We start from the raw sequence: 15751 nt of genomic DNA, 5'->3' as shown, positions 1-15751 counted from the left end.
GTACAAGAGTGTGTCAATGTAAATTGTTCAGAGGTGCTTTTTATGAATTGTTCAGCAGTCTAATGCCTTGGGGGTAGAAGCTGTTGAGGAACCTTTTGGTCCTAGATTTGGCGCTCCGGTACCGCTTGCCATGCGGTAGCAGAGAAAACAGTCTATAACTTGGGTGACTGGAGTCTCTGACAATTGTCTGGGCTTTCCTCTGACACCGCCTATTATATAGGTCCTGGATGTCAGGAAGCTTGGCCCCAGTGATGTACTGGCCCGTTCGCACTACCCTCTGTAGCGCCTTACGGTCAGATGCCGAGCAGTTGCCATACCAGGGCTGTGACGCAACCGGCCAGGATGCTCTTGATGGTGCAGCTGTAGAACCTTTTGAGGATCTGGGGACCCATGCCAAATCTTTTCAGTCTCCTGAGGGGGAAAAGGTTTTGTTGTGCCCTCTTCACGACTGTCTTGGTATGTTTGGACGATAATAGTTTGTTGGTGATGTGGACACCAAAGAACATGAAACTCGCAACCCACTCCACTACAGCCCCGTCGTTGTTAGTCCACAATTAGCTCTTTTGTCTTGCTCACATTGAGGGAGAGGTTGTTGTCCTGGCACCACACTGCCAGTTCTCTGACTTCCTCCCTATAGACCGTATCATCGTTGTCGGTGATCACTGTTGTGTTGTCAGCAAACTTAATAATGGTGTTGGAGTCGTGTTTAGCCACGCAGTCGTGGGTGAACAGAGAATACAGGAGGGGACTAAGTACACACCCCTGAGGGGCCCCAGTGTTAAGGATCAGCATGGCAAAAGTGTTGTTGCCTACTCTTACCACATGGGGGCAGACTGTCAGGAAGTCTAGGATCCAGTTGCAGAGGGAGGTGTTTAGTCCCAGAGTCCTTAGATTAGTGATGAGTTTCGTGGGCACTATGGTGTTGAACGCTGAGCTGTAGTCGATGAACAGCATTCTCACATAGGTGTTCCTTTTGTCCAGGAAAGTAATGGCGGTGTGGAGTGCAATTGACATTGCGTCATCTGTGTATCTGTAGGGGCGGTATGCGAATTGGATTGGGTCTAGGGTGTCTGGGAGGATGCTGTTGATGTGTGCCATGACCAGCCTTTCAAAGCACTTCATGGCTACCGTAATCATTTAGGTAGGTTACCTTCGCTTCCTTGGGCAGAGGGACTATGGTGGTCTGCTTGAAACATGTAGGTATTACAGACTCGGTCAGGGAGAGGTTGAAAATGTCAGTGAAGACACTTGACAGTTGGTCCGCGCATGCTTTGAGTACACGTCCTGCTAATCCGTCTGGCCCAGTGGCTTTGGGAATGTTGACCTGTTTAAAGGTTTTGTTCACATCGGCTACTGAGAGCGTTATCACACAGTCATTCAGAATAGCTGGTGCTCTCGTGCATGCTTCAGTGTTGCTTGCTTCGAAGCGAGCATAAAAGGCATTTTGCTCGTCTGGTAGGCTCACGTCACTGTGCAGCTCACGTCTGAGATTCCCTTTGTAGTCCGTAATAGTTTTCAAGCCCTGCTACATCCGACGAGCTTCAGAGACGGTGTAGTAGGATTCAATCTTAATCCTGTATTGACACTTTGCTTGTCTGATGGTTAATCTGAGCGCATAGCTGGATTTCTTATAAGCGTCCGGATTAGTCTCTCGCTCCTTGAAAGCGGCAGCTCTAGCCTTTAGTCCAATGCGTACGTTGCCTGTAATCCATGGCTTCTGGTTGGGATATGTACGTACAGTCACTGTGGGGGAGACGTCATCGATGCACTTATTGATGAAGCCAATGACTGAGGTGGTGTGTTCCTCAATGCCATTGGATGAAGAGCATCAAAACGACTGCAGGCGAGTGCCCAACTAACTGATCTACAAATCACCTTGCATCATAAGTAATGACTCATTATTTGTAGATCAATTGTCTGTCAGTCACAAGGCACCCATGAAACATTGCGATTTTGATCCTCTCGAACGCGGCCTATGGCTTTCAGTTCTGTAGCCTTCACCAAGTGAGTGCCTAAGTGAATATTTGATCATTGAAATTATGCTATTTTTGACAATACATTACACATATCATAAGGACATACTTTGACAGCATAGATTTTACCCTAACATAGTGGTCTGAATCTCCTGGTTTGCAGGCACATCGGGCAGGTCACACTAGGCTGGCATGCAAAGTGATATGTAATTCCCAGCCGGAGTTAGCATATCCAATTTTATTTCTATTTTTTTTATAACCTGCAACCTGCTTTTATAATGACTGTCAAGCTTAGATAAATGGATAAATAAAGACAACAAAACCATCTTAACTGGAACAACCATCTCAGTAAAGGATTGGATTCGTTTTGAAAAATGTATGTTATTTATCTTTGTGTAACATAAAATCAATCAATCTATGTGCATGCAAAAACAAACAATTCTAAAAAAAATCAACTGGCAATAGAGTATGCTGGGAAATATGATACTGATGGGCAGGTTTTTGAGTGTGTGATGATTGTAACTTCTATATTTTACAAATATTGGGTACAATGTACCATTATACTAGATTATCTGCAGATGTACCCTAAAAGGTACCACACAGTACCATGTGAGATTATATGTGTACCTTGAAAGGTACATTATGTCTATTTTGATATTTTTGTACACCTGTACACCCTCACCGCAACTTATTCTTCTGAGCGTGAACGAGAAAGGTTGAATCACTCATGCTGATGCAATCCACCCCTAACGTGTCATCTAGGGCAGTGGTAGGCTACAATGAAGGATTTAGATACACTGATCTAGGTTCAGGATGATGCCCTCATTTTAGCGTACTTCTAATTGCTAAAATGTAATTTCATTCGTGATTGAAACATATTTATCAATCATAGGAAAAATATGCGTGATTTAATTGCTCATTGTGCGTTTACTTATTTGTCCATTTGAATTATTTTATTTGTGCAGTCATGGTTTATAAAATGTAAGATGATATTGCTCCCCTTCTATTTGATTTTAGATTTATTTTGGTATTAGGACAGATGGCCTAGAAAGGTTGTTTGAATAGGTAATGAAATGGGCACGTCACCAACCTGCATGAGCCCGCCCTCTACTTGACGTTACCAGGCATTTTTCCGGCGCTGGTTGGGTTATAAATTACAGGCTGAGAGGCGCAGCAACTCACCGGAGTCATTTCGCTACAATACAAGCTCATTATTACCTCCAACGGCTACACTAACAGATCCTATAGTCAAACAATCTTTGACTATCATTTTCTCTCTCCATATAATTATTTTGTTTAGGTGTTTAAGATACACTCAGGGCGCACAATGGCAGAAAAGATCAACGTGGAGGGGAAGGCATCCAACGGAGAGGCGCATCAAGATGAGCTGGTAGCCAACGGATTCGGCCACAATACGTCTTCCAAAGAGACAACAACGGAGAAAATCAAGAGGTTAGTCATGGCCAACTTTCTGGTGATTCTCACCGTGGCCGGGGTGATCATCGGGGTGTTCATCGGACTTGGCGTGCGCCACATGGAGCTGAGCAGGACACAGATCCTCTATGTGGGTTTCCCTGGTGAACTGCTCATCCGGCTGCTGAAAATGATCATAATTCCCTTGGTCGTGTGCAGTCTGGTGTCCGGGGCGGCCAGCATCGACCCCAAAGCCCTGGGTAAGCTAGGCGGCTGGGCCATGCTCTTCTTTTTGGTCACCACCTTAATTGCGTCAGCAATCGGGGTGATCATGGCGTTCATCATCTCCCCCGGATCGAACACCGGCTCCAAGCCGATTTTGTTGGATGACGGCGAGCTGCCCCCGACCAAAGAAGTGGTGGACTCATTCTTGGACCTGATCAGGTGAGATTCAATTGTCCGGCAGTGGCAGGGTGGTGATGTAGGCTAAGCAAAATGGGCAGAGAGGCTGATGTGACATAGCCATTTGGGGGGTCGTTCACTGAAGTGGCTGCGACCTTGCCTTGTTTTGTAGGCGTTCTTATTTGTCACAATGACTAAATGCACACACGTGGCAGACTCCCTCGGCCAGCAGCAAGCTAATGAGCCCACTATTTGAATTTGAGTGGGGTTCTTTGGGATGTTGCTTTAATCTCCCAAATTAGGCATACATTTCCGCATATGAATTAGAAAACCGAGCCAAGCAGTCTGACTGCAAGTTTGTCTTAAAATTGTTGGCCAGTGCTCTCGTGCTGGGTCAGTACAAATAAGTTCTCTTGACATTTTGAAAGAGGGGACTGTCAGTCCTTCTTTCTGGGACTGTTGTCGCCATCCAGGTTCATTAATAAAAAAAACAGTTTCCTCAACCAACCGGCCGGGGTTCCGTTTGCTGTGCGCCCGGAAAATAAAATCGTAATCTATGCCTCTGTCAAAACCAGATATCTTGGACATTCCGTTCTTTCTTGGTTTACCACACTTTTACCACACCTTGTCATGCTATAAACAAAACAAAGTTAAAAAAGAGGGATGATGCTGTTCTCAGAGACAGACAACGAAATGATTGCACAGTCTTTGCTTGTAAGCACAATTTCCTGAAACATTTCACAACCCCAGTGCGCCAAGAAAAAACTCTATGCTCAGAATACTTTTTTCCATTCCTAGGGGTGACACACTAAGAAATACTGTTCTACATTATCTGTCTTGCCAGTCAATGAACAGTAATGGATGTTCAAACCGAACCAGTGGGCAAAAGGATGGTTGTGTATTCTAGTTTTATTACAATGTACACCTCTACTGCTTTGGTGCCCTAAAAGGCTCAAGCACACTGATCATACACATCATACACACCTCACCATGTCGTTGGATTTAGTAAGGAAGTGGTGAACAGTTGGTCACCATACTCAAAATCTCCTACGAATGTGGCCAATTCAGTGGCATTCTGCATTGAGCCCCTTACTACTACGATATCCTAAAACAAACTATTTACAAACGATTTACTGGACTGCTGCTGTTCCAAAGCATCAGGTTGCGTTTACATAGTTACCCCTGACGGTGACTGTTGACAGGGGGGGTCATGCTACCACAAGAAGCTAGCAAACCATGTGACCCAACTCCCACCCACCGCTCTGTCCTAGATCAGGTCATTAAGCTAGATTAGTTAGGAGTCTTAACCTAAACATATTTCCAATCATTTAGCCGTTCACATGTTACGCAACAATGGGATAAGAAAGAATGGCCTATTCTCCCGAGCTTGAACTGAGTTTAAAGGACCCTGTGTTGTCAGTGGGATTAGAAACGCGACGAGACCACGCTCCATCTACAGAGAAGCTCTCGTGGTTTTTCATTATATAAAAAGAGCCCCTCTCAGGCTATTTACATTCATGTTGGAGGCCCATTCTTCAGGCAACCTTAATTAGGCCCATGTCTGTTGCTTTGGGTTCATAAGAGACACTACACATGCTTCTCTTTAAGTTAAAGCCATGCAGCCAGACTCCTTGATATAGACTAGTGTGGGTCGATGCCAGTTTCCACAAGCAGCTTCTTGTAAAACCATTCTTGCTTGCAAAGCAGATTTACTATTTTGCTCTGTGGCAGATGGAAGCAGCCAAAAACACAGCCTCATACTCAACCTTTAAATCGTTTATAAATGACACAATTTATTTATTTATTTGTCAGTCAGTTGCTCTGTTCCTCCTGGTCCAGCATTGTGGGTGACCTCTAAACCTCAAAATTCATTGTGATCAACCTCCATCGAGTCTAGATCCCGGTCCAGGAAAACCGTTTTAGCCAGATTACACTGGCGGGGGGGTATTGGGGCAATGAATATTGTTAATTTATAATCTTTCTATGAATGGGATTGTAATTCCTTAACCTATAGTTGTCATTATGACATTACTCTCTCTTGCATAATAGGATCTACAAGTTGAAACCTGGGTGGTCTCTCCTTCCCAGTCCAACGCATAAGGAATCCACTCGTTTCTAATGCATTGTGCGCCATTTTGATATTAAAAAATAAATACATTGAATCAGACTTTCTTGGATGCGCGTGAGGACACACACAGGCCACAAAGGATGATGGTTAATTGTGCAGCTTGTGTGACTCATGTGGCTCATTTGAAGTGACCACTCTCTTTCGGGTTCCCGTTTTGGCAACAAGCCGGGCCGAGGAGCGCTTCACTATAGCGGAAACGAGAAGCCCTTTAAAGCATGCACGCTCGCACACTGTTTTTCACTCCCTCCTCTCGCTCTCCTCCGTTCTCTCGCGTACATATGAACACAATATCACAAAAAGTTGTGGCAGGTTCTCGTAGTTACAAATGACCTCAATAACTTACTGGCTTAAACCGGTCCTGAGGTTAAATAAAGGTCATAAACCAACTGAAGAGGAACAGGGCATCAAATTTCCTGACCGGGCACGATAACTCCTCACTCCCCTTCACTTCCTGTTATACTTTGCTTACCTTCACTTATCTCCACAGGAGGCTGGTGGCACGTTCATTTGGTAGGACGGGCTTGTGGTAATAGCTAGAGCAATATCAGTGGAATGGGGTCAAACACATCACACATGGTTTTGATGCCATTCCATTTGCTCCGTTTCAGCCGTTTTTATTATGAGCTCTCCCTCCCCTCAGCAGCCTCCACTGCTTATCTCCACCTGGCTTTCATCCATTTGCTTTCCCACTTGTCAGTTCAGTGCTTTGTTCACAGGTGCCCCTATGCAGGCAGTGTTGTACTTGTTAGTCTAACCCTGAGACGAAACACCGAGACAAACATACAGGACAACGGGCCGTAGCTGTTCATATGTAGACGGCATTAAGAGCCAGAGACGAGGGCAGTAGTACTATTCATTCGGATTTGAATGGGGGATCATGGTAATACCGCTTCGGGACAAAGAAAGCTGGAGGTAAGGTATCAGGCGTGTTGCATCAGCCACCCTCACTGGCCTGCCCCACCCCACCCCTCCTCCCTGCGCTCTCTCTCTGTCTCTGTGGCATTTAGCTCACCTCCCTGAGCAGTATTTCAGGAGTGACTGCAAGGGTGTCTACCATCTGCGTCAGTTAGCCACGTACAGCCAGGAGGGACCCATGGGTTCTCATAGGTCTAGAGAGGTCCAGGATGGGGTGTGTTTTCACACTGGTATGTAAAATAAGGTGCCGCCGTAATGGTTGCCACGTTTCACACGCAGTCGCAGATCCGGTTTGACCAGGTAGAGGCGGTCTCGGGTGGCCATAAAAGCGACATGTCAACAACACTGAATGGCTGAGGTCTACCCAGTAGGTTGTAAACACGACACGCCCATCACCATGCTCCACGTGTACCCAGAAGATCAGGCACGCTGTGTCGTTGTGACCCTTTTGCTCATTACTCAAACCCATGGGGATGTAAATCTAAACACCGACATGCAAATGCAGTATCAACTTGCTGTTACGCAAGTGTGTACACAGCATTGATGGTAAAATGTCAACTGCAGAACTTTTGCAGTAATATGATATGGAGACGGATTGTCGTCTGCGCACATCACATTCCAAAAGTGGACCCTGACCGAGAGGGGTTAATGTTTTTAAATGAGTGCTGTTGCACATTCACAGTCGTTTAGTGTTCATGGACAGAGTCTCTCTTTGAGAGGAGGGCGTGCCTCAATTAGGGATCTCTGTAGGACTGTGGTAGGGAAGGAACAAGGCAGTGACTTTCTGACTAAGAATGCAGAGAATGTCGGGACTGGAGATGCACAATGTCTGAAAACGAGAGAAGCCTTCCTTGGGTCTTTGGCATAGGTACGGCTGCCACACAGAATGTTTTTTTGTTTTTAGGGTGTGTCTGTACGCGTCAGTGTGTGTAGGCTTACACCTGTAGCCCTGTTTGTTCTCTTTTTCCGTCTATTCTAGCCGTGGCTATGCTAATTTAGCTCTAATGGCTGTGGTGGCATTGGGTTGTCATGACACGGCATAACAGGAAGAATACATAGGGAAATGGAGGGGGTAGGCGGAGTCAGCCTGTTACTAAATATAAACTGAGATGTGAGTTTTGGGCGGGCAGACTGTTGTGCTGCTCGGGGCGTCAGGGGGAAAATCAGACAGCCACGTTAACGTCTTTACATCCTGTTTGCGCGGGAACCTTCACTCCCATCCAGAGCGACAGAGCGGTCTAGAGAGGGCATTTCCTTTCCCTGTTTGACCAGGTCCTGCAACAACTCATGGAAATAGATTGTTGTTGTTGAATTGACAGGGTTTGTTACTGATACAGGTCACCTTCCTAAAAATGTGGTTTCAGGGCAACTTCTGTCTCGGGTTATTCTATCCTCGGTCACATGGTGCGACAGCTTAAATCCCACAATGCATTGTTTCCTGTCCCGCCCGGCATGTGTTCAGGTCAGAAAGAGATACAGGATAAAAACATGAAAGAAGTTAATCCCTCATTACTCTAAATCCATATGGAGGTTGACTAAGAGGGAAGGGTGGGGGGGGGGGGGTGGCTTAGTGCTCTGAGAGTTTCCCACTATGTTCGCCAGTATGTGGCTTTGAGGGGTGGTACAGCAAGTCCACTGAGGTGTGTACTGTATTGTAGAGCAGTCCTCTGCCCACCCCTCTTAGCAGGTCTTGGTTTGGACCTGTAATCCCAGCAGCAACAGTTCTGGGGGCAGTTGGAGGATTAAAACACTGAAACGCTCCCTGCTATTTCCTCATCACTCGTGGTTGGCTCCCTCGTAGGGCGTTTTGTGCCCAAGGTTATAGGCATTGAGTTAGCATAAAGGCATCCTGGGAAGATCGGTTAGACGTTAGAACAAGGAGTTCAGTTAGTGGTTGTATCCTGTGGGTTTTACCTTTTAGTCACAGACCTAGGATCAGTTTACCTTTCCCAAATTCCATTTTTGGAATGATATATATATATATATATATATATATATATATATATACACACGCACGCACACACACACACCCATTTGATTCTTGAAGAATTTCATTTATATATTCCTCATGAGTTTAGTTCAGTGGTTGTACCCCAGCAGAAACCCAAATGTAAGCGTATTTTACAACGTAAATGTAAACAAACACTGAATAGACTCAAAGCATGGTTAAAACTGGTCAGTTCTTGCATCCATAGCTCTGTATGCATTTGAGTGGATACCTTTCTTCAGCCCCATCCCATAGCTTTTGAGCGAAACAGGGGCGCGAAAACGTTCTGGTTTCAAATGAGTTTTCCAGCTTAAATGGTTAAAGCTTGAATCCTTAACTGTGACTGCAGGTGAATGTCTCATGGCAACTTCTACCTCTTGTAGCTAAAGGACACAGGGCTGCATGTATACTGTTACTCACCAGAAAACAAAATACATGTTTAGCCCTGGCTAACAAAATACATGTTTAGCCCCTGTGTCCCTCAGCACTGATTTGACTGGATGTTTCGCTTTCTGTAGTCCCCAACATTTTAGTTTCTAGCTGTGGTTTCTGATCATCATTAGGGTCACTGTCAGCATAGCTGGTGCCCGTGTAGTGTACTGAATGTGTCTCTCGTTCTCTCTTCCAGAAACATCTTCCCCTCCAACTTGGTGTCTGCTGCCTTTCAGTCTGTGAGTATCCTCTTGTACCACACGTATAATAGTACGAGTGAGGGTGAGAGTAACCGAGACTTGAAGGAATAATCCACTCAAACTATCTTTTGGTATTTCCCCCTCCCCCCGTTAGTCCACTTGTTGATACAGTCCCAACATGTTTTGCATGTCCGCAATCAAGTTTTCAAGATCTGGAATTTTCAAAAAGCAAATTGTGATTTACCACAAAAAATCACCATGATGATGTAGCAAGTTACAATTTTCTTTTTGAAAGTCCTATATCTTGATGGCTGACACGTAAAACGTTTTGGGACTGTATTAACAGTGGACTCATTAAACAAATATGTATGTGTGTGGATTATTCCTTTTTAAGGCTTTTTTTTGGGGGTGGGATCCACATAATTAACTAAACAGAACACGTATTTCATCAGTGACCTAATGAACAATTCTCCTCTGTCTGCAGTACGCTACCAGCTACAAGTTTGTGACCAAGAATGGCACTAATGGCTTGCCCCACATCACAGTTGAGAAGGCGAGTAGACTAAAATGCCAAAATGAGTTTGAAATCTATATAGGATGTCACATTTGACTTTCTAATACCTACGGCTGTTGACTGTTTGAACGTGTCTAGAAGGCATCGGTCACGCTGACCTGAGATATTGCGTGTGTGTGTTTAGGTTCCCTTTGGCACAGACCAAGACGGTATGAACATCCTAGGACTGGTGGTGTTTGCCATAGTGTTTGGTGTGGCCCTGAGGAAGCTGGGAGAGGAGGGAGAGATCCTCATCAAGTTCTTCAACTCCTTCAACGAGGCCACCATGGTGCTGGTGTCCTGGATCATGTGGTAAGGGAGTCCTTTCCCCAGAAGCACTGTCGGGAATAGATGTGGGAGGGGACACTCGTGTGATATGAGTTTTGCCAACCCGTGTTTGTTATCTTTCACATGTCAACTCGTAATTGTTAGGATAATAATATGGTATTTCAGTTGCGTTTTTCAAGGGCCCAAAGTCACTGTTGTATTGGTACTAGCATCACGTGGTAATATTGATACATATTTTTCTTTTAATGATAATTTTCGTACTTTTATTGTATTTGCGTCTTTACAAATTCACAACGGTAACCCACCTCTCCCCCTCTCCAGGTATGCCCCCCTTGGAATTATGTTCTTGGTAGCAGGGAAGATCGTGGAGATGGAGGATGTGGGAACGCTGTTTGCCAGCCTGGGCAAGTACATCGCCTGCTGTATCATTGGCCACGCCGTCCACGGCCTGCTGGTCCTGCCGGGCATATACTTTATCATCACCCGCAAGAACCCCTACACCTTCCTGTGGGGCATCTTCACCGCTCTGGCCACAGGCTTTGGAACCAGCTCCAGGTACGGTTGTAGTCACTAGATCGCCATACTAGAGTTGATGGTAAGCCTTAATTACTCTTATACCAATGTTGCTCTTATACCGTGCCAAAAAATGCTCAACTCCATTACTCTGCAGTTCAAATACAACTATTCCAATGCTTTGTAACATGTCACCAGTTAGTATATGACTAGCCCCTCACACGCTCTCTCTCTCTCTCTCAGCTCTGCCACCCTGCCCCTGATGATGAAGTGCGTGGAGGAGAACAACGGTGTGTCGAAGCACATCAGTCGTTTCATTCTGCCCATCGGGGCCACGGTGAACATGGACGGTGCAGCGCTCTTCCAGTGTGTGGCGGCCGTCTTCATCGCTCAGCTCAACAGCATCCCGCTCAACTTCATCCAAGTCTTCACCATCCTGTGAGTCCCGCTCCCTCTAGTCCATTTTGATTCAATCCAGTCCGATTCAGAGCGGCAGTTGTGTTGGGTGAAGCGGAGCAAACTGAAATGTAGTAGCTACAGTATATCTACACTCACACGTGCAAAACAGACTTGTATAAACCTTGGGTCAAACTTGCTAGGCTTTAGAGTTTTAGAAAACGCTGTGCTCTTGAGTGACTAATTCTCCCCGTGTCCCCCCCCTGCCCTCTGTCAGAGTGACAGCCACGGCGTCCAGTGTGGGAGCAGCAGGGATCCCCGCTGGGGGTGTGCTGACGCTGGCCATCATCCTGGAGGCAGTGGGACTGCCCACCAACGACATCTCCCTCATCCTCGCCGTCGACTGGCTCGTGTGAGTACCTCGTGTTGACTGCAGTTCCATTGGAACAGCTCCTCTATCCGTCAAGGCCTCTATAATGCTGTCGTATACATGTCATAACAGCCATGGCTGTTTTTGTGTCTGTTTCACACACTTGACACAGCATTGACATGACGTAGTTATGGATACGGTGGAAGAACCCGGGTTTGGTTTAACCGTGATCGGACCATTTCTCTTGTTTCCAGTGACCGTACCTGCACCGTTCTGAACGTGGAGGGCGACGCCTTCGGAGCCGGGCTGCTGCAGTGGTACGTGGACCGCTCTGCCAAGCCCGAGGAGGGGGAGGAGCTAAACGAGGTGAAGATGGAGGATGACACGCCCGCCGTGCCTGAGCACTCGCCCCTCATCGGGGAGAAGGAGAGCAGGGGTGCGGGCGACGAGAAGGCGGCGGCTCGCGGCTCTGAGAAAGAGTCCGTCATGTAGATGGTTCACTGCCGTGTCATCGATGACCCTCCGTTTGACCCTTCAATCTAGCCTCTCCATACGTGACCCCCCTCATGCAGAAAGGGGGGGAGAGGACCTTTTCTGACTTTCATTCATAGACGATTCCTCTCCTTGTGTCTTCTCTTTCTAAGAGAAGACTAAGAGATCCAGGTTGGGGGGAGGGGGAAGTAGAGTGTGAACAGAGGCTGTTCAGATTTTAACGTGATTTTTTTTTTTTTTTCAATTGATTTTTATCAGGACTCTAGTTTGGAATCCTTTGCCTCAAATTTTTAAAAGTTTTATTTATTTCTGCTTTGGTTCAGAAGAGCTGGCCTTGACTTCCTCTCTTTTTAAATATTTTTGACAAAATGTATAACAGCAGGCAGACTTGAAGAGGTAAATATCTCCCTGTATTCTATATCTATTCCCATGTACAGTATGGTTTTTCTGTGTATGAAGTAGCCTACACTAATTCTCACTGCACTCTGTAAGAGTAGATGATGAAGATTCCTATGTTGTTACAAAAGATGCACCAAATGAAGTTTAAATCCTCAGTGATGTTCCACTGCTGGGGAAAAAGGACCTTTCTGACACGAGCTCACTGTAAAATCACATACACTAATGTGGCCTCTGTTAAATGCTTCTCATCTGTTACTGTGTCATTTCAATTAGTCAGTCCGGGGCTCGCGTCTATGCCAAGCACAAGAGGGCCCCCATGTTCTTACAATCTCCCGTTTTTGCACAGTTCAAACTTTTTTACAATGTTACAAGAATGTGTGAGAGGTGTTGCCGTAGAGAGCCCCCTCTAGTAATTGAATAGGATATGTCATAATCTCTCTCAGTTCCATAATGGGACAAAATTGCAGCCATCTTGGTCAGGGAGAAATTCAAAACCAGTCTAATTGGAATTAAGGGCAGTAGAGGCATAGGTGATGCATTTCCTGATTTCTCAGGCAGGGGGGAAAAGTAAAGCATGTGATATATCAGAAATTGTGCTATATAAATGTCACCCTGAATTATTGACATATATTATACAGGTTTTTCTGTATACATATCCTCTAAAATATATGTAACGAGACCATAAATGTCTCAGATTTTTGTTTTCTTGGAAAGTGCTATTATATGATAGAATATCAATACTTGTTGCATTTATGGTCTTAACTGATTTGAGCCAGTGTATGGCTGTGGATTGACTGTATTGTTTAAATGGAATATTCACAGTTAATTTTATATATTTTTTTTATAGAATCATTCCTCAAACTGTCTGGCTAACTAGATACAGTGCAGATCAATGATTTTTGTTTTACACTGTCTTACCACAGCGCTGGCAAAACATTGTTGACCAACATGGCTGACTTTTGGACCTTGATAAGAAGGTTCATGTCTGTTCTAGTTGCTAACACTATGGGTGTTGCACTCCGTGTGCCCTCATTAGGATAGGGGTCGCAGTAAGAGGTTGCATGTCCTATGTTTTTTTGTGGCTTGGGACTTTCGGGAGAAGCGTGGGAAGATGAGTGGGGTAAGTCTCTGAGGCAAATGAATTTATAGAGGGAAGAAATTATGAAATTCAAATTGTCTCTATGACAAAAGTGTATTTTTAGAGCAATTGTTATTGGCTGTAAGCCATTTATCAATTTGTGTTTTATTTCATTGCTTTTAATGGTCTCCAAAGCAGAAGAGGTCAGTAGGAACATACTCTGACATTATCCTCTTTTTGTGTCCGTTCTACCGTTTTAAAATTGTCTCCAAACCGGCTTCCCTTCGTCAAGTGAAGCATGTTCCTTACCGAAACCATTGGCACACCTTTAAAAAATATATTTTTGCACTTATTTCAATTATTTTACAGTATATTTTTGCTAGTTATTTTATGTTTTAATAATTTGTTGGTATAGCTTTTTATTCTCAAAAGATTTTTCTTTTGTCCAACGGTTGTTTGTGTGCGTATGTACCTACTAATTCTGTTCGGGCTCTTTCCCCGTTGCGGTTAGTTCATGCAGTCTGTTCAGACAATGTGTCCTGTGGTCTGCTCATTTGTAATACCCATCCATCCAGCGTTGATAGGGTCAGTCCATACCGCTGAGAGGAAATCCATACCGTGTCTGTCACTAGCTGTGTTTTGGTTAAAAAGCGGAGGGATGGACCTGGATCAATTCGAAGCAAGAGTATGCAAGGACTGACCATCCATGATATCAAAATGATAGTTTCAACTATGTTTTGAGGCTGTACAGTGTTTGTCTACAAATACTTCGTTTGGAGTATACAAAGCTTTTATTTTGGGGTTCAGATTGGGGTTCAACAGTTGAACTAAGCTCATGAGCATTTCTAAGTTATATTCTTCAAGAATCAATGGGTACACTGTCATTAATTTATACGTCCGAAAATGTATGTAACAACTAAGGATTCTAGCTTGAACAATTCCTCACCTTTTCTCTGAAGATTTGGTTTCCTAACCTCACCGCCTGTATTGAAATGATACGCCCCCTATCGTTGGGTTTGAATCAGTTCTCGGGTTATCCAGCCTTCACCAACATCATCCGAGGCTTGACAATGAAGACTTGCCCGAGAACAACGCAACGAGCCGCCTGAAAACGTGCGGCGAGAATCGCATTTGCGCCAGTACGATTTAGCACTTTCGAAGTAGAAGCATTTACTTGGCCTGTTACTTGAGTTCCAGTTCAACATTTACGTTGACAACCATTTTCCCGAGCAAAAAAAAAAAAAAAACTACTATCGATCTACTCTCTGAGCTTATTTATTTTAGGGATAGTGATTTACAAAGGTAAACCTTCAATAGTGGACATACTAGCAATATGCTGGTTACAGGGGATAGTTTGCAAAAAGGCTACAAAAATACAGTTTACTGTATCAGCCACAGCCAGGTTGATATCTCGTTTGGAACAATTGTCTTGAAGGCGCAGCATCCTATTTTTCAGATGTAAACATATATTTTTATATTGCAAAAACCACTTTTGAACCTTTGATGCCACCTTTTGGTTCCGTAGCCTTTTCTCCCTGCTGTCTTTTTATGCAAATGCAGTGAATAAATGCTTATCATTCCACAGCGTCTTTGGAGTGACGTCACCACGTTTGTGTTTGTGAGTCAGCGTGTGTCCAGATATGTGTGGTGATGGTGGATGGGACTCAGAATGGCACACATACACAATCCATGTCTCAATTGTCTCAAAGCTTACAAATCCTTCTGTAACCCGTCTCCTTCATCTTCACTGATTCAAAACTGATTTTTATTAACAAGTTATATCAATAAGGGATATGATAGCTTCACCCGAATTCACCTAGTCAGTCTATTGCATTTTATACACAATATATATATGACACATTGTGAATAGGCCCTCCAGACAAGACATGTTGGTTAGGTAGTAGTTACTGGCGATGCCCATGAACGAACACATTACACAGACTACCTGGTACTGCATCCAGCCTCTACGAGGTGTTGACGGAGAGGCCTGTAAAAGAACGTCCTCCTATTCATTCTAATGGAACTTCAGACTTTCCCAACACACACAAAATGCAGTCACCAACATTACAATATTACATCGCCCACCTGGGTCCCACACTAACCGGCGCTGAGGGGTTTCATGAGGTTCAGCGCTATATGGCCCCTTCTGTCAGTGGAAGAATGGCTGGCATTAGGTTTTACAACAGGGGACATTTAGGGTAAATTGTACTAC

General features: G+C 44.7%; 1 protein-coding gene across 1 annotated transcript; it reads left to right on the top strand.

The window, feature by feature from the left end:
* The first annotated feature begins 3147 nt into the window (after nt 1–3147).
* Nucleotides 3148–15143, top strand: LOC118385880 (neutral amino acid transporter B(0)-like). The gene is made up of 8 exons (XM_035773089.2): nt 3148–3830; nt 9447–9489; nt 9935–10003; nt 10149–10315; nt 10613–10846; nt 11048–11242; nt 11478–11612; nt 11825–15143. Exons 1-8 carry the CDS (start codon nt 3301–3303, stop codon nt 12060–12062), a joined length of 1611 nt encoding a protein of 536 aa, XP_035628982.1. The 5' UTR covers nt 3148–3300; the 3' UTR covers nt 12063–15143.
* Nucleotides 15144–15751: the final 608 nt, after the last annotated feature.

The sequence above is a fragment of the Oncorhynchus keta genome, chromosome 1 (assembly GCF_023373465.1).
Source record: "Oncorhynchus keta strain PuntledgeMale-10-30-2019 chromosome 1, Oket_V2, whole genome shotgun sequence".
In the NCBI taxonomy this organism is placed as follows: domain Eukaryota; kingdom Metazoa; phylum Chordata; class Actinopteri; order Salmoniformes; family Salmonidae; genus Oncorhynchus; species Oncorhynchus keta.
This window is presented reverse-complemented; position numbering and strand designations above follow the sequence as displayed.